The sequence below is a fragment of the Gopherus evgoodei genome, chromosome 2, assembly GCF_007399415.2.
Source record: "Gopherus evgoodei ecotype Sinaloan lineage chromosome 2, rGopEvg1_v1.p, whole genome shotgun sequence".
NCBI lineage: Eukaryota > Metazoa > Chordata > Testudines > Testudinidae > Gopherus > Gopherus evgoodei.
The window spans coordinates 104,212,026-104,238,430 of NC_044323.1; the positions used below are offsets into that span (position 1 = coordinate 104,212,026).

At 39.4% G+C, this 26,405-nt stretch overlaps 1 protein-coding gene across 1 annotated transcript in view; it reads left to right on the forward strand.

Annotated features, from left to right (window-relative positions):
- Positions 1 to 26,405, forward strand: part of ABCA13 (ATP binding cassette subfamily A member 13) — a 281,591-nt gene that overhangs the window by 72,037 nt on the left and 183,149 nt on the right. Inside the window, 10 exon segments of the mRNA XM_030551464.1 lie at positions 1,377 to 3,161; positions 3,611 to 3,717; positions 5,662 to 5,780; positions 7,541 to 7,713; positions 8,918 to 8,994; positions 9,618 to 9,739; positions 13,120 to 13,314; positions 17,764 to 17,928; positions 21,749 to 21,926; positions 24,897 to 25,036. Coding sequence (XP_030407324.1) covers positions 1,377 to 3,161; positions 3,611 to 3,717; positions 5,662 to 5,780; positions 7,541 to 7,713; positions 8,918 to 8,994; positions 9,618 to 9,739; positions 13,120 to 13,314; positions 17,764 to 17,928; positions 21,749 to 21,926; positions 24,897 to 25,036 — 3,061 coding nt within the window.

Genomic DNA, 26,405 nt, shown 5'->3' on the forward strand with positions numbered 1-26,405 from the left:
AAGGCACTGTTTTGCATCTTGTAAAAATAGTAATGCTCTGAAAAAAGGGACTGATTTTTAAATGGTATGAGGTTGCTGCATCAAATAATATGGAAATACTTGAAACTAAATTTCATTGCCTTCGAAGTGCCCAAACGTAGAACATGCCGCTTAAATTCTCTACTTGGAATGGTTTCAATTTAAAATTCAAACTGAATATAAAAAATTAATTGTTCCTATACCCATGCAAGGAGCCTTGAGTTGCGAACTTTCATGGAATTTTGTGCAGAATAATTGAATCACTGAAGTTTTGAGGATTATTTTTGTACAAATTAAACTAATCCCAAAGCTGATATCAATGCACTATTAAAACTGGAAAATGGAGCACATGGGTAATAAAAGTGAAGGCAACACTTAAATCCATTTCCCATCCTCTGTATTTCATTATGGATACTGTAACATCTAAAACTGAGTAATATAGTAAAGCATGAATTCACCAAAATATAAAAAGGAACAGAAAATTCCATGTGTTCAATATAGCCAAATTAATGTAGAAAAGTTAAACTTTGAATTTCTTGTGTTTGATTTCTCAACCAAACAACTAAAAAATACAACGTGCTTTTGGATTTTTTCCAACTTTAAATGCTTGTATCTTAAAAGTTATTGCATGACTTTTTCCTCAAGTTTGAATTGCTTTTTTCTCCAGTGAATAATCATTCGAATTTATAGTTTCTGGCATCGATAATTCAAGTTGTGATTAAAAATTGAATTTGAAAATGTGGAAAACGTTTCTCCCCCCAACCTTCTTGCATAACACAGAATGTTAAATGGATTCTGCTCTAATATCATAATAGAAGTAAATTATACAATGGCCTAAATAACAACTTCTCCAGTTTTATGCAGATGTAACTCTGACTTTAGTTTGTCAGGGTAATCTGTCTGTTGACTGAAATGAATTTACATTAGTGTCAAGATGGAATAAATCAGTTATGAATGAGGTCCACAATATCTAATCAATATCATAAAGTGGCTAGACAATTCTGGGTAATAGTTTATTAATAGTACTTCACTGATTTCTTTCTTCAACCCCTAGACTCCATGTTCCTCTCTTTATTATCCCAACAACCTTTATATTTCCTATGCTAATTTATAACATACCGGGCATAGGGTTTTTCCATTGATGAGATGCCTTTTATGGCATCATCTAAAAGGCCTGATTGGCCAACCAGAATGTCCCTTTGGATGACCAGAATCCACAGCCAGACATGAATCATAGTATAGCTTACTGGTAATCTCTCTCTTTTGTGGTAATATCTCATATTTTGCTACATTTTCCTAACATAGTTTTACAGTAACAATAATTTGCATCATCATAATCAACAATATTTCTGTTGCAGCATATTCACCAAAGATGATATTGGAATTCTACTAAACTTGGATCAGTCTGTTAATCTAAAGGAAGAAGCTGATGGGCTGAAAGAAAATATGTATTACTTAATTAAGGATGCACCCATATCTGAAAATGGGACACTTCATTTTGACAATGCAAAAGGACTGAAGTTTTTGAAGGATTTGTTTAATGTCCTGTTTAAAGATTTTTCTGTAAAAAATGGCAGCAGAAGTAACTATGAACTGTTTACTTTTATGAATCATGTGTTATTTAATACAAGTAATTCTGGGGACCTTGCCCAGCTGATTAGAGATCTTTCTAGAACTCTTCAACTTATGAGGAAAACTTCTGCAGAAATAGGATACCTCATGTATTTTTTTAACAACCATTTCAAAGATTTCCTAGTTAGCTATCCTACTTTTCGAGAAATGCTACCTGCTTATTTGGATAAGGTGTTTCCTTTGAAAAATAGGCAGATAATAGAAACTACAGAGACATTACTTGATCTCATCTTGTGGAGCAGTGGAGCTAACTATACTCGCAGCCCATTTCCAGAGCTTGCTGTTGATTTGTGCTCATTGTGGGAAAGCAATGAATTTGTAAAGCTAGCAAAAATAGTAGAAGCCATTGTTAAGTTTTTGACTTTGTCCAAGAAAGCTTCAGAAAAGCTCTCTAACATTTTGGAATCATCTATCAACTCAAATGCTATGGAAAATTTAGACTGCATTGAGATGGACTATTCAGACCTCCAAAGAGCTGTTCATGATGCAATAGAAGACTTAACTGAAACGCAGACTGCAGAGGTTCTGCATTCAAACCACCATCAAGTGGCAGATTTGGGGAAAGAATTTCTTGATTTGACCTACTTGTCTATTCGAGATAAGCTTTCCAGATCATGTGGCTCTGGAACGGCAAACATATCAAGCAGACTGGTCACAAATCTGAGCAAACTCAATGATTTATATGATATTGCAGGTGAAATCGCTAAGTTTTTAGCAAATGTGCAGAATTACTCTTCAGAATTGGAAAGATTTACTGCAATTGTTACCAGTGCAAGCATAAACTCATCTGATGATGCTGCCAGTCTAATACAAGATCTTCTTGATTTTTTTGTACCCATTAATGATTATATTAGCAAAATGCATTTAACTTCTAGACTAAATTTTACTCATGGCCCAATAAATAAAGAAAAATGGGAGGGAATTCAGGAAATGATTACTTATTTGTGCAAAGGAAACATTACAGGAATAAAAGCTTCTATCAGAGCTGTAGCTGATCTCTTTCTGGGAGCTTTCTGGAAAAATCACTTAAATGAAAATGACTTAAATTTGCTGCTGACTTATGTAGACAACCAAGATTACTTTCTTAAAGTTTTAGAAGTCACTATGGAATCATTCAAGTTAATGAAGAATGTTTCTGAAGGAAGCTTCAATCTGTGGTCACTTTTTGCCAGCCTTATCAACCAAAATATAACCTACCAGCAGAAGGAACAGTCCATGGGGGAAACAGTTCTTGAGGACTCATTAAATAGAACTAATCCTTGGATACAGTTATTGCATTTAAATGCTGATCAGCAAGTGAATTCCACAAGAGCCTTACTCCAAACAGTTATGGGGTTCTTTGCTAATGGAACTTCTGGTATAGCTGACATGGCCCAGTTGGAAAACAGCATACTACGGATGATGCATTACTTTGACTTGATTTTCCAACCTTTATCGTCATATGAAAAGTATGCCAGACAGTTGGTTAACTTATCTGAGTATTGGCGAAAAGGCCAACTAAAAGAACAAAGGTAAATATTGGAAGGGTGGTTTATTTTTAAAATCCTTGTCCAGGTCTGATTTTTGTTCAGAGGTGCTGAACACTACTGGCACTCAAGTCAAAGGGAGGTGCTCAGCATCTCTGAAAATCAGACCTATTTATATTGAGATTGAATTGTTTTAGAAATGAAAAGAAGGAAAGGGGGCGAGGGGAAACAACCTATAGCAAACACAAGAAAAGTAGTTACCAAGACTTTACCTTCAGATGTTAGTACGAATGTTGAGTACCACTGCCCGTTCACCTGATTCTGATCTAGTTCACTTTGTTGTAAAACAGGAGTGAATCCACTGAAATTAGTGTTGTGTAATTGCAATGAGAATCAGGGTCACTGAGGTCTGTAATAGCATGTGTAGTCCTTATTGAAGCCATTCTCTGATTCTGTCATCATAAAAGTGATGGTATCCTATTATTTTTCCTTAGATTCTCTGAGATGTGCCAGGGTTTCCAGAAGCATTTAAACGCTGCTAATGCCAGACTGCTACAGAAGGTGCAGATTATGGCTTTGAGTGTATTTACAATCCTTTCAGGTTGGTTGCTGTAATAACAACTATTAGCAAGATGGGTTCATTATTCATGTTATTGCTGTGTTGCTAAGACTGTGCTCAGGGCATTCATGTTTAATAGCAATAGGTTCACTTGGATGGTCTCAAGTCTCAGAATGAAGTTGAGAGGCACCTGACAACAATTTGACTCAGAAGGCCTAGTATAACCAAATGCCACACAAATGGATGCCTTAAGTTAGGTTCCTAAATCCATATTTAGGCTCCCTGGATTGGGGTGAGAGTGGATTTTCAGAAGTGGTCAGAGTTGGCCTAACTCTGCTCCAGCCACCTAATGGAGTAAAACTCTCAATAATTACAATGAGATCAGAGTTAAGCCAACATTGAGTGGTTTTGAAAATGCCACCTCTAAATAAGTTTGGTTTTCAGATGTACTGAGCACCCAGAAGAGCCCACTGACCTTTGAAAATCAGGTCACTTATTTAGGCCTTACATAGAGGTTTAGGAGTCTAACATTTAGACACCTCTTTGTGTGTCCTGATCTTTGTAGTATTTGGTTACATTAAGTCTTCTGAGTCAACTGAAACCACACAGAACTCTATGTAAGACACACAAAAAGTAATCAAACATGCTCATTTTCTGCAGAGTTGCCTATCTCAAATAGTCATCTAAATTTGCCCTGCTGAATTTGAATGAATCTGAATTTAAAACAACTGCTCTGAAAAGAGACTGGATAGAACTGACCCCCCAGTTGTCTCCAATATGTATTCAGCATAAGGTCTGCTGATTTAATGATGGGAATGAATTTTTATTAGTCTTTCTATTTTCCTGTTAACTGGTGGGTCAGTCCAGCTCTGTGAGGCAGCTGGATTTTGTTCTGTTAACCATAGTGCAGTTGTAGGGCCAAATTTTCTCCTCATTGTCACATGTACAAACCTACCAAAGGCAATAGAATGGAGCTGTTTGCTCTGGATATGATGGCTGACCATTTGCGTAAAGATTCCCTCTTCAGGAGATTGGATAGGGAATGATGGGAGACCTCTTTCATGACTGATCCCTAGGATTATCTTTCTGCTGTAAATCATTCAACATACTGGCCCTTCTCTCCACTTGCAGATGTGTGGGGCGGTTACTGCTGCCCTGGGGATACAGCATCTTTAAGGTCTCACCATAGGAAACAGGGTGATGGAGGTCCCAGAGAGCTGCTCTGTTAAAAATATCATTACCTATTTGTATTATCATTACATCCAGGAGCCCCAGTCAGGGATCAGGACCTCACTGCACTAGGTGCTGTACAAACAGAGAACAAAAAGATGGTCTCTGCACCAAAGAACTTATTATCTAAATGTGCGATAAGAGACACCAAGTGGATACAGACAGATGTGGAGAGTACAAGTAAACAGTGAAACAGTATTCGTCAGCATGATGGCAGTGGCCTCACCGCACCAGCAGCTTAACCTTTTGTCAAGCTTTTTGTAAGCATCTCCGCAAAGGAGAGATTTGAGGAGGGATTTGAAGGAGGATAATAAGGTAGCTTTTCACAGATGTGTACAGAGAGCTTCTCTCAAGGCCTTATATTAGATGTGACAGAGCTGCAGGAGTCACTGGAGGGCTTAAGTACACTTAAAACCTCTGACAGGCTCTGCGTCTTGCTCTCATGAAACCATCACTAAGTCCTCCTGCTCTGGTTCTGCATCAGGCCTGATCATCCTCGGGTATTGCTCAGAGCGGTGTAGGACCACCAGACAGTTGGTGTAAGGGTAACCTGCCCTTTTCCCCATGTAACCTGTGCGATGACTTTACCTCGAAATAATACTTAGCAGTTGTGCACCACACAAGAGTTTCCTACTCCTACTTTTAAAATGTCTTTCCTCACTCATTACCCTTCTCAATGCTATTGGCATATCTGATAGGGAATCGTGTTTAGGGTGATATTTTTCACTGATTCAACCTGTGTGTTTTCTTTTACAGACAACCCTACTCTCATCAGCAACCTTCTCTGTGCTTTTACAAGCTGTAAGGATAGCCTAACAAGGCATTTCCTCCTTTCTGTCATTGAAGGAATCAATTTGGTTCATGAGCAGTATCAGGTGTGATGGAGTTCTAATGCTGCCAACATCCTTTTGTCATGCTTTAAATGTCACACTGGAAAATTACTCCATAACTATTTTGCTTCTTTTTTTCCCTACTGCCTGAAAAATCAATCACTATGCTTGTGTATAATCAGGGTTTTTAAGGGATGTTTTTATGCCACACTTGATAATGATACCCAGAGGGAATCACATAATATATGCTGACAAGTGTTGAAAGCCATAAACAGAATAACTTGATTGCCATTGGGGACCAAACAGCAATTGGTATTTTTCTTGCTTTATATTCCAGTATTGAAGATGTTTTCACAGCACTAAAAATGTACAAGGACAAGGGTAAAATCCAAACAAAATACAAATCAATTCCCCAACCAGAAACATCTGGGCTAAAATAATATCCAGAGTACATATTAACTGTTCTCGCCAAGAGGAATTGATCTGTGTATCTACAACGGTTCTGAAATTTGGCAAAAGTCATAAACAGAAGACCAACAATGTAGTATTTAGAGCCCCGTTCTCTGTTCAGTCTTGCTCCACTGAAGTCAATGAGAGTTTTGCCATTGACTTCAGCCAGAGGAGAACCAAATCATCAGAGACCACCAAAATATTAAATTTACCTTTGCACTAGAAAGTTCTCCTTTCCTCGCTTTTGGCTCTTTGCTCTGATATTTTGCACTAAGAGCTCTTGTTGATGTAAGTGGGAGTTCTGAGTAAGTAAGGAGAATAGACAGCTTTGAGAGCCATCTAGCAAATCTGAGCCCTGGTCTACACTGTGGGGTGGGTGGGTGGGAAAACAATCTAAGTTACGCAACTTCAGCTACGTGAATAACGTAGCTGAAGTTGACGTACTTAGATCAACTTACCGTTGTGTCTTCACCATGGTGAGTCGACTGCTGCCGCTCCCCCGTCAACTCCATCTGCTCCTCTTTCGGCAGTGGAGTACAGGAGTCAATGGGAGAGGGCTTGGGGGTCAATGAATCATATCTAGACTAGACGCAATAAATCTATCCCCACTGAATTGATCGCTACCCACCGATTTGGCAGATAGTGTAGACCAGTGGTTCTCAAAGCTGGTCCGCAGCTTGTTCAGAGAAATACCCTGGAGGGCTGGGCCGGTTTGTTTATCTGCTGCGTCCACAGGTTCAGCTGATCGCTGCTCCCACTGGCCATGGTTCCCCTCTCCAGGCCAATGGGGGCCCACGGGAAGCGGCACAGGCCGAGGGATGTGCTGGCTGCCCTTCCCACAGCCCTCATTGGCCTGGAGCAGTGAACAGCAGCCAGTAGGAGCCGCAATCGGCTGAACCTGAAGATGTGGCACGTAATCAAACCAGCTTGGCCCGCAGGGGCTTTCCCTAAACAAGCAGAGGACCGGCTTTGAGAACCACTGGTGTAGACATACTCTGAGAGTAGAATTTTGCTCAGAGACCATGTATCTCCTGATTTTTATTTCTCTCTCCATCTCTATAACATTGTTCACCCACCTACACAAAGCGCACGTACAAAAGGCCAAAAAGAAATGTTCTAGCTTGACAGAGAATAGTTAGATAAAAGGATAAATGGAGAGAACAGTACATGATGCAAGGGGGGGCACATGTCTGCAGGTGTTTAATAAATCATTGCTATCTATCCCTGTTTTGATTTTTGTTTATTTTTAAATGAAGTTAATCAGAAAGTACACAACATTTAACAGTTTAGGCCTGTTCTTTCAAGTAAATAAATACACAGCACATAAATTTAACTATGAATACCATCTTTTGCAGGATATTGAAACAATGTGGTCAGTTTCCAATGAAGGGGACTGTGGGAACCTTTTATATGTAAACAGGAAGATGTCCAGTACCTTGGAGGGCTTCCAGAGCGCATTAGAAAATATCACCTACAGCAGCTGTGAATGTCAACTCACGTTAGAGAATATCCAGAAACACATGCAAATGTAAAGCCTTTACTTTTCACTGCCATGTTGTTCTGCTGTGCATTATTTTTATTAGTCATAGTGATATAGTTTCATACATATTCATGAAAAGTTTGCACAATTACAGTATAACCTCTGCTCAACCTATTTGGTTGACAATCTAAGGTCCTGATTAATTGGAGATTGGTCAGATATCTGAACAGCAATATGTACCACTGATCCATGATGATCAAAGTCCCTGTTTATCAAAACATGCTGGAAGTTTTCAAACAAAAAAAAAAGGTATTGTGTAGTCATTAGTGGTATCAACAATACTGCAACAATAGTTACTGACTTGACTCCTAACTGTCTTTTCTTTTACCTCTGTCCTAGACAGTTCAAATAAGCATCCACATTTTTTGGGTTCTTCGCTAACCTCAGTTTCCCAAGGCCTGATCCTATGATGTGCTGAGCATCTTTTGCAATGTGCTAAATATTCAGGTCAATTCAAGTTGAGAGTGCACAAAAACTCACAGGCATGCGTGACACCTCATAGTATTGAGCACTAAGTCATCTTAGATTGTTTTCTGTCCTTTATACAGTACTTCTATGCAGCCACCTGAGAGAGTAGCAAATACTGTTGTTAACTAAAGGGTAAATGAAATGTTACTGGAAACCTTGGAGATTCTTTAAAATGGTTGCCTATAGAAGGGTAACACTTATTACGTACTTTACTGTACTATCAGTTTCCATCCAGTAGACCACATTTTCAAAATGTACCTGAAAGACATAAGTCCATTAGTGCCATTAAGAAGAGTCTGTGGCCATAAGCTGCTGTCTCTCTGGACCACTGACTCATGCTGCCTATTTTTTTAGTCCGTTTACTGAAAGTCATGGAGGTGAGAAACTGCTAGACCAGTGCTTTTTCATCTGGTTTATTTTCAGACAGTTTAATAATGTAGAATCTCATAAATCATTTCCTCTCATATCTCACCCATGGGAAGGAGCGTGATTATCCCTGCCCAGGCAGTGTGTATGCATAGTAGGAAGGCTCGCTGACCCACTTTCCATCTATAACAGCTCACATGTACAAGCACCAGGACTAATCTGGCCCTTAGAATTTACCTTTTGCTTAATTAATGTTACATGAGTACTCCATGATAAGCCCTATACTTAGTAAGCTTAACATATGGTAAAGCAAACTAGATGGAAATGGCTGCTTTTAAAACTGGTGTTGTCGTTTCAGGTTGGCTGGAAACCTAGAGGCACCTTTGTCAGGAAATCCAGTGATAGCTTTTGTCAGTAACTTCAGTGTACCAAATGGTTAGTACGTGGTTTCTTTACAGGAGCAAACATAAACTACAATGCTGTTTTGGAGATAACTCTGGTACCTTTGCTCACAAGGCACGAGAGAAAACATAACAAAGTAAAAAGAATGCTGCTTTGGGAAAGTACCAAGGTGATATTGTATTGGTGTCTTATGAATCATTTGGGGTCTGTTCCTCCTCACTATCACCGTGACCCACCTGTTGCCACTGGGCCCAGGTCAGTATAGTTTCTATGGAAACTAGGCTACCAAGGGCTGCCCCAATCACATGCTCTTGGAATCATTCTGAAAGGAAGATCCAAACTGCAGAGCGAGAAGCCAGATTAAGTGATTGAAAACTGCCTTTGGTAATTTAAGGTGCCTTCTTCCCAAACCAGTTGTGGGGAATGGCTTATGCTTCAGTGCAGTAAACCTCCTGCCCCACATCTCTGCCTGAGAAACAGGAATCCCTCCAATCCCTTAGGATTGGTAGGAAAGAGAATAGAATGCCTTGGAAACAGCACTCTGCCCTTTCATGCCCCCTCAGCATAGATCTCTGAGGAAATGGAGGGCTGCCTGGTGACCCCTAATTAAAGCAGTGTAGTGGGAAATCGACAATCCTTGTTTTCCTGCATTGCAGATGTGAAAATCAAAGACTGTGTGCAGAGTGTTCCTGAGCTGGCATGGGAACTTCGTTCTTTAGTCAACATTTCTGAAGAGACTATCAGCACTCTCTTGGAAGCCAGTTTCTCACAGTCAAAGGTAAGAGGTGAGATGTGGGATGCTAAATTAAGATATTGACCTATAAAAATGCTTTCCAGCCTCTCTTAGCTGGTGTAGAAATGAACAATACTTGTTAGGTATGTGGGCCTCCTATGTTTTCATTTGCTATTTTTTTCATATGGAAGATAGTTTTTGTTTTTGAAATTCAAAATAAAGCATTAAGAGCCTAATGAGAAAACCCTGTGATACTAGCAACCAAACCCCTGAGGCATTGCAAAGTCTTCTGGAAACATCAGGGTTTCACCTTCTTGGATAGTTAACTTCATATTTTCTCCTACAATGGGCAAAAAAGTTTCAACTTTTACTTGATGGGATGGGGGCAGGACAGGGACAACTTCTGCTACTCTGAAATCTGGAAATAGGCACAGCTCCATTGGGTTAAGTGGAGTTTCACCCATTTTTAGCTACAAAATGTCCTTTTACCACCAGGAAATTCTGGAGAGCCATAAACTCCATGGGGAAATTGTACTGCACCCCCCATAGCTCTCAGGTTTGTAGTGAGGAGAATAGATCACTCTCTTGTGCTCCCTTGATGTGCTACTCTCCCCAAGTGTTCCCTTGCTGTGCTATTCCCCCAAGAGCTTTGATGTCATTATCTCTGTGTCCCATGACTGTGACTGATTCCCTCTTGAAGCTTAGAGTAGCATTAACTCTCCTTTCTCCAGTATGAATCATAAAGGGGGAAGATAACTAGAGGTGTCCTTTCCTCTGTGTGTGTGTGTGTGTGTGTGTTGGAAATGAATTGATATTTTGGTACTTGACTGAAACTGATCAGATCAATCAAGCAGCCACTGGATGTCACTGATGCTCCACAATCAGAGGAAACTGCAGGTTTTGTCCATAGCAAGCTTGAGTACTAGAATGACAGTTCTCAGTTTGAATTCTTTCACACAATAAGCTTAACTTTAATTATAGATGGCTTCTGTTCTTCTGTTCCTTTGTCAATGTTAATAATTACCATTTATTTTACATGTATAGTACATTGAAATAGTAAATAGAATTATAGATATTGTATATTCAATAGTAAAATATCTTTAACAGTAACACTTAAATATAATATAAACTAAATTGAAAAGAATAGTCAAAATGAGCCATTTTGACTTTTTCCTGTTGAAACTTTTGTTGAAATGACACATTTCCCACAATATATTATAATTTCAACAAAACAGCATTTTTCATCAATGATTTTTCAACCAGCTATACTTTGGGATCTGATTACTGAGGGACCACCTCCCTCCAAGTGTCCCTGTGTGACACTAGCATTGATACAATCAACAGAGATGCTCCAGGGACAGTTCCCTCCTTGTGAACAAGGAGTTTCATGCTCTGTGTTCAGCAAAGGCCTCTTGACCCTGGAACTCCTGTTCCTTCTCGGTCTCTCACATCCCTGGATTTGTTGTTCCTCTGAACTTGCTACAAGAGCTATCTTTTCTCCTTTACATAAGAGGAGGAGGGTGTCTGAGAGGTTTGGAGATATGTCTGGGCTGGCAAGATTTGTGGTTGATCTATATTTGTGGAGGGATGAGTCATCTTCTGTACTACTGGATGGTACCATTCACTACTAAATTAAAGAAATGCATTTGTTTTTATTGTTTTCTTGTCCTATCCTCATGTTGCTATATTTGTCTGTTCATATGATGTGTATTTTCTAAATATTTGTGTAAGCTCTATCGGTCTTTATGTGTACCTACACTGAATTGTAAAACCAGGTCTATGGGTCCTGGGCTTGTGCACTTGTTGTTTCGAAGCCCAAGCTTGAGTGTCCACACTGCATTGTAAACCTGGGTTTACAGTTGCTGGACCTTGGTCTCAGCCATCCTAATGCATCCTTACTGCACTATGCAGACCGCATGAGTCAGGTCTGCTGCTTGAGCTGCATCTGCATTGCAAAATGACAGAGCTTGGACCCAAGTCACAAAGGCATTTGGACTCTGAATCCCCTGTCCCAAACAGGATCCTAGGACCTGGGTCCTAAGTGCTTGCTGACCTGAGTCACAGATTTGTGTGTGAGCGGAAGGGGGACTTGGGCTCAAGCCTGAGTCAAAATCCAGGCTTAGTGTGCTGTGTAGACATGCATTACATAAACATAATGGTGAGACTGAGTCAGCCCAATGACCTATCTAGCCCAGTATCCTGTCAGTGCCATATGCTTCAGAGAGAGTGAACAGAGCAGAGCAATTATGGAGTGGTCCAGTTCCAGCTGCTGGCAGTTGGAGGGTTTGGGATGTGCCGAGTATGGGGTTGTGTCCCTGACCATCTTGGCTAATAGCCATTGACGGACCAATCATGAACTTTCGAATCCAGCCTTCACAACATCCCATTGCAGCAAGTTCCACAGGTTGACTGTGCGCTGAATGAAGAAGCCCTTCCTTATCTTTGTTTTAAACTTGCTACCTATTGATTTCATCAGGTGACTCCTAGATCTTAATACCATTCATGATTTTTTAGAGCTTTGTCATTTCCCCCCCTCAGTCATCTCTTTTGTAAGTTGAACAGTCCTAATCTTTCTAATCTTTCTTCATATGGAAGCTGTTCCATACCCCTCACTATTTTCATTGTCTTTCTCCACACCTTTTTGAATTCTAATATATCTCTTTTTTGAGGCGGGGCAACTAGAACGGTATGCAGTATTCAAGGTGTGAGCGAACCATGGATTTATATAGTAGCAGTATGGTATTTTCTGTTTTATTATCTATCGCTTTCCTAATGATTCCTAAGGTTCTGTTAGCTTTCTTGATGGCCAGGGCACATTGAGTGGATGTTTTCAGAGAACTCACCAAAATGACTCCAAGATCTTTCATGTGTGGTACCAGCTAATTTACATTCCTTCATTTTGCATACAGAGTTGGGATTATTTTTTCCAGAGTGCATTAATTGCAACATTGAATTTTATCTGCCATTTTGTCTCCCAGTCACCCAGGTTAGTAAGATCCCTTTGTAACTCTTCATAGTCAGCTTTGGACTTAACGATCCTGAGTAATTTTGTGTCCCTGTTGTGGTTTTTAGGTGCTTCCACAAAAAAAAGTATATATTTATGAAATTTTTTCTATGAATTTTCAGTGTTGTAAGTGTGCCTGCCTAGATCAAGGAATGGTGCCTATTAACTGAATGATGAATTTCTTTAGAAATGAAAATAAATAGTATTGAGAAATGCATTTTATCTGTTTAAATGCCCATATACTGTAGTATAAAGTGCAAGTATGTCATCTTAACAAATAAGTCACTCTGTCTTTCAGTTCTATTGGCAGCTATTATAAGTACAGTTATTTATGTTATAAGACACATATTTACAGTGTATTCTTATTAAAAAATTATACATTTCAGGCAGGATAAATTTTAATCCATATACTTTACAACAGTTTCTCTACAGTGCCCTTGCAGTAGCTTTAGCTGGAAGATGTGACACGGAAATGCTTAGTCTCTTGCTGACACTTCCTGAAAATGGCAAAACTTCTCTGGCAGTGAAGGAACTTTGTTCTCTCCCAGCGCTGGACTTATATACCGTGATTGTACTGATTACCCAGAACCTGAACTTGCGTAATATAATTTACAAGGTAAAAGGAGCAAGTACTTACTTCCTGAACATTTTGGAACTAGATGGATAAGTAACCCAATTACTGATCATAATTCTGCCCCATATATTTTGTTGTCCTAGATGTTTATCCCAGTAGAACCCAAACACTGCCCTTCATGAAGTTCCTGTGCCCTCACTTAGCATTGTGGAACCAGTAGATCTGCAGCAGGATGTACTCCTGTATGTTAAGGGCCTGCTCCAGATTTCCCTGAAGTCAATGGGAGTTCATTCCAGACCCTGAAGATGGATCCTGCCCTGCTGTTTGTGGGGGTGGAGAAGGAAGATTTAGGGAGCTCCCTATGTTTTTTTCTCTCATTTCTCACACCAATGCAAAAGAGGGTGGTAGGACTAAGATCTCAGGCTGGGTTTTCTCCCTAGTTTCATAGGCAACTCTGCTTCTGTGGCTCCTTATGAAGGGTTTGGGTTTAAACACAGAAATGGAAATCAGGGAACCCCAAGTTCTAATCCTGGACATGATTCATAACAGTTTAAGAATGGAGGTAAAGAACAGCTTGTTCTATTGATACTATGGAGTTAGTGTGGATATGCAAGTTTACCTGCTTGGAGATTAGCCAAGATACCAGATCAGATACCCCCAAATATTGCAAAACGTGTCATGGAACTGTTAGATACCCAAGGGATCCAGAACTTGATCTTTATCTCACCCAAAAGACAGCTCTATAATTAGCACTGCGCGATCTAGCAAAGTGTTCGGGCAACAGATTGGAGCTGATTTGTGGCTCAGGCTTGCTTGTTTAGCACTAACAAATAGAAGTTCCCAAACTGTGTTCTGATGGTTTTTGGAGAGCTGGCTGGCCAGAATGTTCTGACTCCTGTTGGTAATTGGATGAAGCTAAGAATGCATAAATCCTTTGCTAGTATTAGTCTTCTATGTGAGCAATTGCTATAGCTGCCACAGGAGTGTTATTTGATTATGTTCAGTCTCCTGCATCGCCAATAAAATTGTCAGCTGAATGCTAATAACAGAAACTTTGGAGAGCCTTCAGGAGGCTATAAAAACACACTCAATTTTCAGATCTTTGGCTAAGTCTGTAGTGCTGGAAGTTAGAATTAGTCCTCTTTTGACTTGTAAATTGAGCAAATCTCATGTGGCATCCTTTGAGAGAGAATAAATATGTAAACCCCAATACTACTTTTACCAAGTCACTTATCTAAGGCTTACCGTGCACATGTAAGTATTTTATTGGCTTTGCTAGGCTTTGGAGCTTTATATTTTTCAAAGCCTCTGTTTTAGAAGTAAAAACGTTCTCTATGTTATGGAATTTGTAGCAGTAACTATGTGCATGGGCTGAATATAATCATTCTGGGGTGGGTTACACAAATACAGAGCCACCACCTTCAATGCATAACAGCACTGGGATAACTTTTTGTGCTGTACAAATATGGTGACTAAAAAGATAAGTGAACATATCCAAATTCTTTTTCGCACCAAACGCTGTGGTTGAGGACAATAGGACCCAGAATCATCTGGAAGCAGTAAGATTGTACCATGGTCCAAATTTTGAAAAGCATCTAAGTCACTCAAAAGTCTAAGTTTTATGAGAACATAGGCTCCAAAGCTCCAATGGGACTTAAGCTCCTAAGGGAATGTCTCACAGTGAGCCTGTGAGCTCAGGTTGACAAGACTCCGTCTTGTGAGGCTCATGCTAGTGCACCAAAAACAATGAGTAGATGTGTCTCAGGCTAGAACTTGGGGTCTGAAGTCAAGGGAAGGTAGTGGGCTTCAGGATCTGAGCTGCAATTTAAAAGTGCTGTCTGCACAGCTATTTTTAGCACAGCAGTGTGAGCCTGAGTCTGTTGACCCGAGCTTGGAGGGTTACTGCTGTGGTTTGTGTAGACATACCCAAAATCACTTGGGTGCTTTTGAAAATTTTTACTCCATATGCCTTTGATGTTACAATAGCTCATCTCTTCAAGATAAGAATAGCATGGGTTGTGGTCTAATGTCTGCAACAGATGGTTCTCATATGTAAGGATCATGTTAGTTCAGAGACAGACTGCGGGGTGACAATGTTTACTTGCACTTGTAGAGGAAACTGAGCTGGATACTTTTTTGTTGCTTTTGAGAGTTATGCCACAACCCAGAGGCAGCTCACTGTGGCACTCTGCCTCTTTAAGGCTGGGACTTCTGGGCTTGGAATCCTTTTGTTCCTCCTCACTCCAATCTGGCTTGTGCACTGAGACCTGGGATAATGAATGTGGCAAAAATGTCTGGGTCACAGGCTTCCTTCCTTCCTTGCCTTCTCTTTTCTTAACATTTTCCTTTCTTGCTCTCCTTCCCTGGTTTCTAGGGTGCTTGCTAATATCCACTAGTTTGTTTCCTGACTAATGCATTTCCTGTGTACAGAAGAATAAATTTATCTCAACCTGTAAGTCTCTCTTCTTGTAGTAGAGAATCTGCAAGTCCAGAAAACTCCTCGCTTTGGGTCTGTCTACATGGTAGCTGTGTTTATCACATTAGTTAGCTCACTACAGTTAGCTTGACTTTATTCTGCTCCTTACCTCTTAATGTCCATGTTAACAGAATTTTAAACTTCTAAATCATTTGAGTGGCTACCACAGGACCAGCTCATGTGATTTTAATGGGTGTTAAGAGGAGATGGGTTCAGCTGAATGAATTTAACTCAATTGAAAAACGCAAATTTTTGCCCATGTAGACTGGGCCTTTGGGGATTACTGATGAAGTTAGGAAGTTAAAGGCTTGTATGTGGTAGGAAAATTATAGTGTTGCCATTGTACACAGCTTTCTGCATTATGAAGGGGGACCAAGCATTTGCTGCTGAAACTGAGTTGCCTCTGTGACTACCTTTGTGCGTGGTTAACCAGGAACAAGTCTGGATTTATTGTTTTGAGATGACACAGTTATGAACAAAATTATCCTATGTTGGGGGGGGGGGGGATATGTGGTGTCTAGTGTGTGTGCATTCTACTTCTTTGTGGTAGCTGATCTCCAGAATGAGAAAAGGCCAAACCTATTTCTGCTAGTTGAAGGGTATATACTTGAGCTCAAAATGAGAGAAACTTTTGTTTTTGAAGCCAGAGGTCCTTGTTTCCGATGCCACACATGTATAGTTAAACTGATGACTATGACAACAGATTTGTAATAAACAGACCCAGTCTCCTGAAAACACCAGACTGAAGTGTTCCTAGAATGTATACATAACTAAGATGAGGAGAGGAGCTTTGAGTCGCTTCTTGAAAAATAGGTCAACCTGAACAAAACAGTGACATTCCTAATGGCTCTTTCACTGAGCCTTGTTGATTTTAATAAATTCCTAGTACAGAGCTGCATTGTTCACTTGACTGTTTCCATCAACTACTCCTCATTTGTTTATGGGACTTTTTCTGACTTAATTGGCTAATTGTTTTGATTGAATAAAACGTGTTTCAGAATGTTTGTTATTTAAAAAACATAGGCAAAAGAGGATGAAATCCAAAAAGCTGATAAACGTACAGAGCGTAGATTTCCATAATAGAAAATGCACTAGTAAAATATGGGTGGAGGAAGGAAATAGGGAATGTAAAACAGTGGAAAAACACAATTTTTATTGTCTCCCTTGAACAGCTAACCTTATTAAAACCAATTTTACATTAACATAACATCAGAGTGACCTATACAAATATATCCCCCTCACACACATACTAATATCTTCATTGGTAAAAGCAGAAGACAAATTGCATTTAGATCCAAATAAGAGATGAAATATATAAAACTGAGTGTTCTAGCTATGAGACAATAATTATGAGGAAAGTGAAGGGAGGACAGGGAAGAACCTGCAGACTAGGAAATAACAATTCAACAGGTCTTTAAAACCTACTGAATTGGCATCTCAGCTAAGTGAATAGGTTGTGATTTTTTTAAAAAATGTTAAATGTTAAACTTCTGTAATAAATTCACTGTGAAATCTTGGCCCCATTGAGGTCAATGAGAGTTCTTCCATTGGCATCAAAGGGGGCTAGAGTTTCACCTGGAATCAGCCCTGAGCAGGACAAGAGAGACAGTGCTGTGTATCTAGACAGCAGAAACATGCTCTGTATATTTCAAATTTAAACTTAAGGAATTCTAACAATAGAACACTTTTTATAGTTGTTGTATGTCTCTCTCACCAACAGAATTTAGTCTAATAAAAAGACATTACCTTGCCCACCTTATCTCACTTTATTTAGACAAAGTGCAGAGTCCTTAGAAAATTGTGAGGAGACTGTGATCTTTTTCATCATCAGTACCCATTCCTGCCACAGCCAGTGTGAGGGCACAGAGAGAGCATTTGGGCAGGGGGAGGGAGGGAAGTGTTTGCTGGAGCTTTTTTAAGCAATGCAAGAGAGGCTGAGGAATTTATAAACTCAATATTGTATGAATAGGGTGGATTTTATATTAATTGAGTCTCATGCTTTTCTCTTCTGCAAGATCATGATACCCTCCGAGGTCAACAAGGTACTGAATGCCTTGTTGGAAGTAGTCATTAGCATCAGCTCCCTTTTAAAAAAAGGCCAACATGTCCTTGAAAATCTTCCCATGTTCCTCCAAGCATTCAAGAGTGTTGATCTGCTTGACATCTCGGCATTTCAACAGGTATGTATGTGATCTTTCATCCATTAGCTGTATTTATAGTGCAAGTATAATCACTTTTTTTAGAGGACTTCATTAAGGTCAGGTACTAAATAATGAGGAGGAATGTTGGGCAAAATCATAATGTATCCCATAGACTATGAGTGGTATTGCATAATTGGTGAGTTGAGCCTGTAATACTCAGGTCTTGGTACATTTGATGGTCTCTTTCATCACCAGTATCCATTCCTGTCACAGCCCAAGATTTTCCTGGTGATCCAAATACTACTAGCTCTTCTTGTTACCTAATTGAGATCACAACCTAAACCGATATGGCAACAGGCTGTTTATTAATAATCACATCTATTCTGTGTGTCATGGAGATAACGGGGTGCACACTACTAATGTTTGTTTTATTTTTTAATTAAAAAGCCATTCCTTTAACCCTGGTCTTGCATGGTTTCTCCATCTGCTACTTGGTTATAATGAAAATGTTCACCTATTGTAAATCACATAACTTGTTTCTCCAAATGTACTGTATGGGCAGTTGATAGATCCATAGTGTTGGGTCCTTGATTTTACCTAGTGACTAGTAATTGTCGTCTAGGTAGGAAGGAGGGTCTTGTGGTTAAGGCTCTCAACTCAGGACCACTGGTTTCAGTTCTTAGCTCTGCCATGTGTTTTCTTTGTGACCTTGACTATGACCCTTGAATCCCTCTCTACCTCAATTTCCTATCTGTAAGATGAGGATAGTGATACATTTCAAACAGAGTGAGGAAGTAAGCTCTTTGTGGCAAGGACTCTGACTATGTGTATGTACAATGGCTAGTACAATGTTGAAGCTATTATAAAATAAATAATGCATCATAATAAAGGACTCCCCTGTCTAAGGACCAGATTCTGCTACCTTTTCTCCCACTGAGTAATACCTTATTGCAACAGGTTGTCTTATCAATTTTGGTGGCACTACTTTCTGGAGTAAGGTGTTACTGAGAGTAAAGATGACAGCACCTGGCTTACAATTGCAAATTTTTAAAATGCCTCACTGGTAGGTAATGCATGCCGGCTTGTTACTACAGTATAATAGTCAACTCAAATCTCGCTTAGAGGACAATATCCTTAGCTGATGTAAATCAGTATTGCTCCATTTACTTCAGTAGTGGTATGAGCTTTTCCCATAAGGCTCTAATTTGTATGACAAAGTTAAAAAGTTGAAACGTTACTTAGACAGGCCTGCCTGTTTGTCCTTTAAAGCTTTTCTTTTATTCAGAGCTTCCCTGGCTGTTTTATAGGTTTGGTTCTTCTAATGCGCTGCTTTCGAATGAGGCATTTGTCTATATATCTAACCTTATGACCTTTCACTCTTTTTGGGCTGGCTCCTCAGCTGGTATAAGTTATTGTAGCTCTGTTGAAGTAAATGGAACTAAACTGATTTACATCAGCTGAGGATATGGTCCTATTGCTTTTCACATCAACTCATCTGATTTACAGCAGGTTCAAGGCCTTCTCAACTATGAATACAATATTATTTATTTGGTCCACCCTCCCAAAGTTGATAATTCGATAGAGTTAGTCTTTGAAAAATCTAATTTGATAAGACTCTGCAGAGAGAAGAATGCAACAGCAGAGGGGGCCACCTCATCACAGTTTTGCTCTCTCATTTGCTGCTGCTTATATCATCCTGGACTGCAGCCCCTCTCACCCTGAAGTTTTGTGTCTTTTCATATCTTCCAATTTCCTGATTACTTGTTCTAGCACAATCTTTATATTTTGCAGGTGTTTTTTTTTTTTTTAAATGTTTCCCCTGGGAAATTTATGTCCGTATCTGCCATCAAGCCTCCCTCTAAACACCCAGGCAAAAAGAGAATAATGTAATTGTTTTAGCAATTCAGTGTCTACCTCTTTTGTCAATAAATTACCCATGTGATTTCTCAAAGGCCCTTCTGTCTACATTACTGACCTTTTGTTCCTTTATGTACCAGGAAAAAAGTTGTTTATCTTAATCTTTCATTCATTCTCAGGCTTTGTGGGCTCTGCTACTTTATAGCATAAGCCCTTTTACCCTTGAATATTTTGTTCACTTCTCAGCTCATGCACGTTGGCCGAGTTTGTAGCCTCTGGTAATGGCAGATATAACCCTGGGGCATACCTGAGACGCTTTCCATTTCTCCTGTGTTGCCTTCCTGCTGGATTTTTACTATAGTGATTGTAATACTAAGCTGCTTTCTGTTCTAAAGTGCACTGGGGGAATATTTTGTAATGGATAATTTTTTGTTGGTGAACTGATCATGATTTTTGCAAGTTTATTTGCAGATTAAAATCATTCACTGAATCATTTCTGTATGTCACTCACAAACAGTTCGTTCTGAATATTCAGGCTTTTAAATGCAAAGTATTTGACTGGGTTCTTAGGTGATTAAATGGTTAGTATGTTTCTGTTCGCTGATTGGGTAAGCTTAGAAATAAGATTCCAATGCAGAGGGTCATGATATGAATTCCTAATTCTTCGCCTTTGTTTATTCTGCAATATATAAAATTCTCTTTCAGCAAATGTTCATGCCAGCAAATTCTTTTGAGCACTATGGATGAAAGTGCTATATAAGAGCTAGTGAGTACTAAGTTTTTAACTAGTACTCATTATACTTGCTCTAGATCAGTGAACATGCCTTTTTCACTTTGTTGATTTTGAAAGGTACAGCCTCCAAGCTGAATATAACCTATTATATTCTTAAAGTGAAGTTCTGCTTTGAAGATTGACTTTGTAAAAATGATATAATCATGTTTCACACTTAATGTGTCCCAGTGATTTCAATATTAAATATGTTCAGTTTATCAGATTAAATTTTTTTTCCCCAACTGCTAGTCTTGCAAACTCAACCTGAGATCTGAAAATCCAGATAGGTTCTTTCTGACATGGGTATCTTCAATATTGATAAATTTCAGGCAGGCCAAATGCTTGTTTTAGTTACACTTTTGCAGCCCGAATGTCATCCAATTATGTCCTTAGTTCTAATTATGCAACCGTATAGCCTTCAGTGGGATTGCACAATTGTGAGCACATAGTTTGAAAACTGCAATTGCATGGGTAGGCTGCTATTGGAACTTGGTTAACAAGAAGTTGAAGTGCATAAGCAGTCAGATCAGTCTCCCAGAACAGCATCTGTTCTACAGGACTGATGACAATAAAAATCTATCTTTCTTCAAGAAAGAGAGATGATTTGATTCAAAATATACATACACCAGGAGCAGATCTAATAAGAACATATCATTTTATACAATCATTTTTCAAAGTACATCTGCATTTAAATATTTTGAACAAAGTACAACTGTTTCTTCGTAGCAGGCCCGCTTTCATGGCAGACATGTAAAAAGATTCTTATTTTTGTTGTTGCTATCTTTATAATGTGTGACAGTAGAGTAATGCATTCAATCCCACTTCTGTTTTTGTGGAGGGAAGCAGAGTGTATGAAAAATGACAAGGTAATCCAGAGGTCTGCAATCTGATGGTCCTGATATTTCCATTCTTTTTCTGCCCAGTCAAGCCATGAAAATATGACATTTTTGAAAGGTTAAAGTAGTACGTTATACTACCGTCTTTCACAGAGTATTCTGGCCATTAAAGTGGCGATATATTTCCCTGACAAAGGTGGACATGTGAACAGAAGAGAGCACAACATGCATCCATTCTTGTAGACAATCTGAAAACTGTCATTTTGTTGACTTCTTGGGATGCAGTAATGGGGAAGAACATCTGAACTACTCCTGCAGCTGTGAAAGTTATGACTGGATCATTCAGGGTAACTGTTATAATTGGGATTCCACTCCTTAGTAATTGTTGTTCTAGTTCCTACAGGGTGGGAAATCTAGAAGTTCCGTTGTTGGATCCCTTCAGTCTATAATCAGGGCAGTCTGTAAAGAAGAATCCTCTTTCTTCAGCAACACCAACATGTTCATTGACATGCCCAAGATCACTGAGCTCTTGGAAGATGATATGGCAAAATACAGCATTCCCAAAGACTCAAGTAAGAGAAACATCAGTCACAAGTTGCATATATACATACTCACATTCAGAGTTTGCCATGCATTCTAAACCTTTTCCTCTTAAATAGAAATGTTGATCTATTAACTGGCATTTCAGCTAGCTGACATTGCAATCCTGAACACAAGGAATGATTGATGAAAGGTTTTATTACACAGAAATGATTATGGAGACAAGTGACAAGCAATTCAAGTTATTTTGTATTCTTGCATATAATAGCAATAAATATGATTCTTCTGTCTCAGACAGGTCATATATATTGGAAGTTTATTAAATGTTCAAAATTAAATACATTATTAGATACAAAGTTGCAAATTTATAGTTATATACTTTTATTTTGTGAACTTTGTGTTATGTTGTTTTATGATAAAATCCTTAAGTGTCTGAATACAACCAGGGAAGAATACCTTTTGTCTTTCCTTGTAGTTGAATTGTTGGCTACCATTAGAGTTAATGTTCCAAGTTGTCTGCACCCTGCTATTATTTTTATATCATGTGTGTGAGACTGCTTTCTAGATCTATCACCCACCAATGACTCATTAAAATTAATTTTGGTGATCTTCCAGGAAAGGAATTGTAACTCAGAGAAGCATGATTCCATTGTTGCTCCTTGGGGAAAGGGTGGCAGTGATGCGGAAAATATCTGCTTCTGGCTCTATGACTAGCAGATTACAACATCTTATCTGGGCTCAGCTGTCCAAGCTGGCACACTGAACGTGGAGCTAGAGCTCTTCCCAAGCCCTGCCACCTACACAGGCAGGGAGTACCAGTCACATAGTCTCTGCTTGTTCTTCTCCTACTAGTAGTGGAGTTGCAGAGATGCTGCAAATGGATTGTGTATGGGTCCTTACCCCACCTGCCCACTTCCCCCCACCTTATAAATCTCAGTGGCCCTGGCTTCTAGTCCTGTGTGCTCACTACTGAACTTGCCTTATAGTCTTATAGTCCCACAACTGGACAACACTTTCATAGAAGTCCTAGTCTAAAGATTAACTACAGTGCTCCGTATGCTCATCATACTATCACTCTGGCCTGACCAACTCGGAGCCCTTGTTAATTTTTCTCCAGTTACAGATCTTGTTTAGAGGGGACTACTTTCTTAAGGGGAGATTGTGGAGGAATGATCTGGATAAAGGACTGGGTTCTAGAAACTACTTGGTTGCAATCCTGGCTCTGACACTCACACCTTGGTTTTGGGCAGGTCACTTGACATTTCTAATTCAGTCCCCCTTTGTAAAATGTAAATAATTGTACTCGTCTCCATCATAGAGGTGGTGTAACTAGAGCTGGTTGAAATTTTTGTTTCAATTTTTTGGCAGGTACTGAAACTATTTGTGAATTCAGGTCAAATACAACAAATAGTTTCAGCTGAAAAACCTTACATTTCTTGGGAAACGTTGAAATGATTTGTTTTGACAAATCAACATTTCAAAATGATTTTTTGTTGCTTTGGAGAGAAAAACCAAAAACATAGTTTTGGTTAGAATGATTTTTAGAATTTTTTGGTTTGTCACCAAACGAAAAAAATCAGTTACTTGCTCAGCGCTACTAGTGACCTTGCTTAATGTTTCTATAATAAAGTACACTGAAGATGAAAATTACTATGACATATTACTAAATATTTCTAAATCTACTAGTAACAAAAAATACCCAAAGTAAACTAAGCATAGACATTTAGACCTTTTTGATCCTGCAAAAAGTTCCTTGATTTCAATAGGGACCCTGTCCACATGTTGCTGATTGCAGCATCAGGACCACAGCTTGCAATGAAGTTAAGGTTACATATCCTTCTTAACATGCTTGACTACCAAATTTTGCCTGGGTTAGGGGAATGGATTTTTCAGCTAAGCATCTGAAATATAGATAGATTAAAAAATGAATTAAACATCATACAGTTAAGTTACACATTTGCATCTAGCTGCAGCTTTCTGAAATAAGCTATGCTACTTTTCTTGATGAAGAGGCCTGTAGACATTTCATAGTCACCCAAAAGCTGTCTTGTCAAATAAAAAAGGCAGTCTTCATTGAATGGCCTAAGAAAGTTCAGAAAGTAAGAAGGTGTATAGCTGCTGATTAGAACTATGCTTGCTTTCTCTTGAGTATGGAAATAGTTATCAGACTATTATAAATCCCTCATTGGTCTATAATTAGTGATGCTATTCTTTTATACTTTAAAGAACTTTTGATCTGTATGAGAATTTATAGCAATGACTCTTCCCTCTGTATTTATTTTATGTGTGTTTTGCCTGTGTAATTTGATTCCAGAACTGTAATACAGCAATACAACTTTTAGGACAGGTGCAGTTTATCCAGTGTTTTCACTAAGACCTGGTCTACGCTACGCAATTAAGTTGCTGAATAAATCATCCACTTGCACCATCTTACAACAACCTGATTAAGTCAGTGTACACAATACAGCCTTCCTCCCGCCAGTGTAAGTGCTCTTCTACACTAACATAGTAACTCCACCTCCATGAGAGGTGTAGGGCTTATGTCAGTGTAGTTAGGGTGACACAATGTCTGTAGACACTGCATTATTTATATTGGCTGTTGGCTGTCTTGTCAATTTCATGGCTCCATGTGTTCCTGGTAAGAATGCACACCACCAACAGAAGGAGGGTAGTGTGTAATTACTGCAATGGCTGTAAGTTGACGTAACATAGGTTAACGTAGGGCTGTAGTGTAGACATGCCTAAGATTCTGATCTCTTTGGGAGCTGATTGTTCTCAGCTTAAGTGGGAGTTGTGGATCCCCAGCTCCTCGCAGGTTCAAGCACTTGGTGAATGAACTACATCTCTCCAAAGAGCTGTAGTAATGATTCAGAGAGAATTGAGGATTTTCAGACCCTTACAGAGGCCAAGCCCTAAGTTAAAGTCATAGGCATTATGTTGCTGAATAAATCATCCACTTGCACCATCTCTTAAATATGGTCTCTTTCTCTTTTTTTCCACAGCTCCATTTTGCTTGCAGCTTTATCAGGAAATTTTACAGTCACCTAATGGGGCTTTGGTGTGGATCTTCCTGAAGCCCCTGTTACATGGGAAGATACTGTACACCCCCAACAATGAAAAGTTTAACATGGTTATAGAAAAGGTGAGTAGGTAAGGAAATGAATAAATCAAATGTCTGTACTTATTTGGATGATAGAAACAATGGGAAGTGTTTCCTTTAAGAAAACTGGCAGGGTTATTTTCCTCCAGATGTTCATCTTGCTCCCACTGCACATACAAATAACACTAGCATTTGTGTTTCAATTTACTCCATTTACTTCAGTGAGTTTGCATCAGTGTCAATGAGGAGAACTCAGGGCAGGCGCTACCATTTAGGCAGCCTAGGCAATCGCCTAGGGTGCCAGAATAATTGGTGGGCACCGTTTTGCCGGAGGGGGCGGCAGGCAGCTCCGGTGGAGCTGCCGCAGTGGTGCCTGCGGAGGGTCCGCTGGTCTACGGCTCTGGTGAAGCTGCCGCAGTCCTGCCTGCGGACGGTCGGCTGCTCGCGCGGCTCCGGTGGACCTCCCGCAGGCACCACTGCGGCAGCTCCACCGGAGCCGCAGGACCAGTGCGCGGGGCGGCGAAATTGCCGTCCGCCTAGGGCGCTCAAAACCCTAGCACCGGTCCTGGGAGAACTTGGCCCTAAGTTTTGCAGTCCCAGTTCAAATGAGCCAGGAAAACCATGTTAAAAGTGCTATAGTGAACCCTTCTGTGTCAGAGTGCAGGGTCTCTACGTAAGTCCTCAGTGAGTAAGGGTTAACTTCTGCTCCACTTCCCCTTCCTTTTGCACAGGTGGTCTCAGGAAAGGCTGCATGAAGGACCATCTGTTAGCTGTGTATTTGTACAGTGAAATGATAAATGTTAGAACTACTCGTTAACTTCACAATACCTCTTTGTGAATCAAATAAAAGACTTTGGTGGTTTCTTAGTTTACAATTAAAATGAAGAACTTAGTTTGGGTGACAGACTATATCCCTTGGTCTGCTGAATTGAATATAATTCATTTTAAAACTTTAGGCTGATTTTAAAAAAAGATGCTCTTTTGATTTTTACAGATGTGAACTCTAAGTGGTGATAAAACTCTGTGTGCAAAATTGCATTCGGCATTACAGTGACACCAAGAATAATGCTTTGTAGAGATTTCCACGTTATTTTGCCAATTAGTATGCCACAGCCACTAACTTAATAGGATCCGTGATAAGACAGATAAATCTTTCAGCACATGTTGAATCCTATTCTAGATCTTAAGTGAAATGAAGTCTACTCAGTAACAGCAGTGAGATTGCCAAGTTATCTTAAATGAGACAATTTTACTTTGATTTTTTTTCATCTTCTGAAACTACACAGATTCTATTAGATATTATAGCCCAATAAATCTATTAGCTTGCTTGGACCTTAGACAGTTCCATCAGCTCATTCAAGCTGTCTTATAAAAATAAATGCTAGACTCACCAAATTAACAATAATAAATT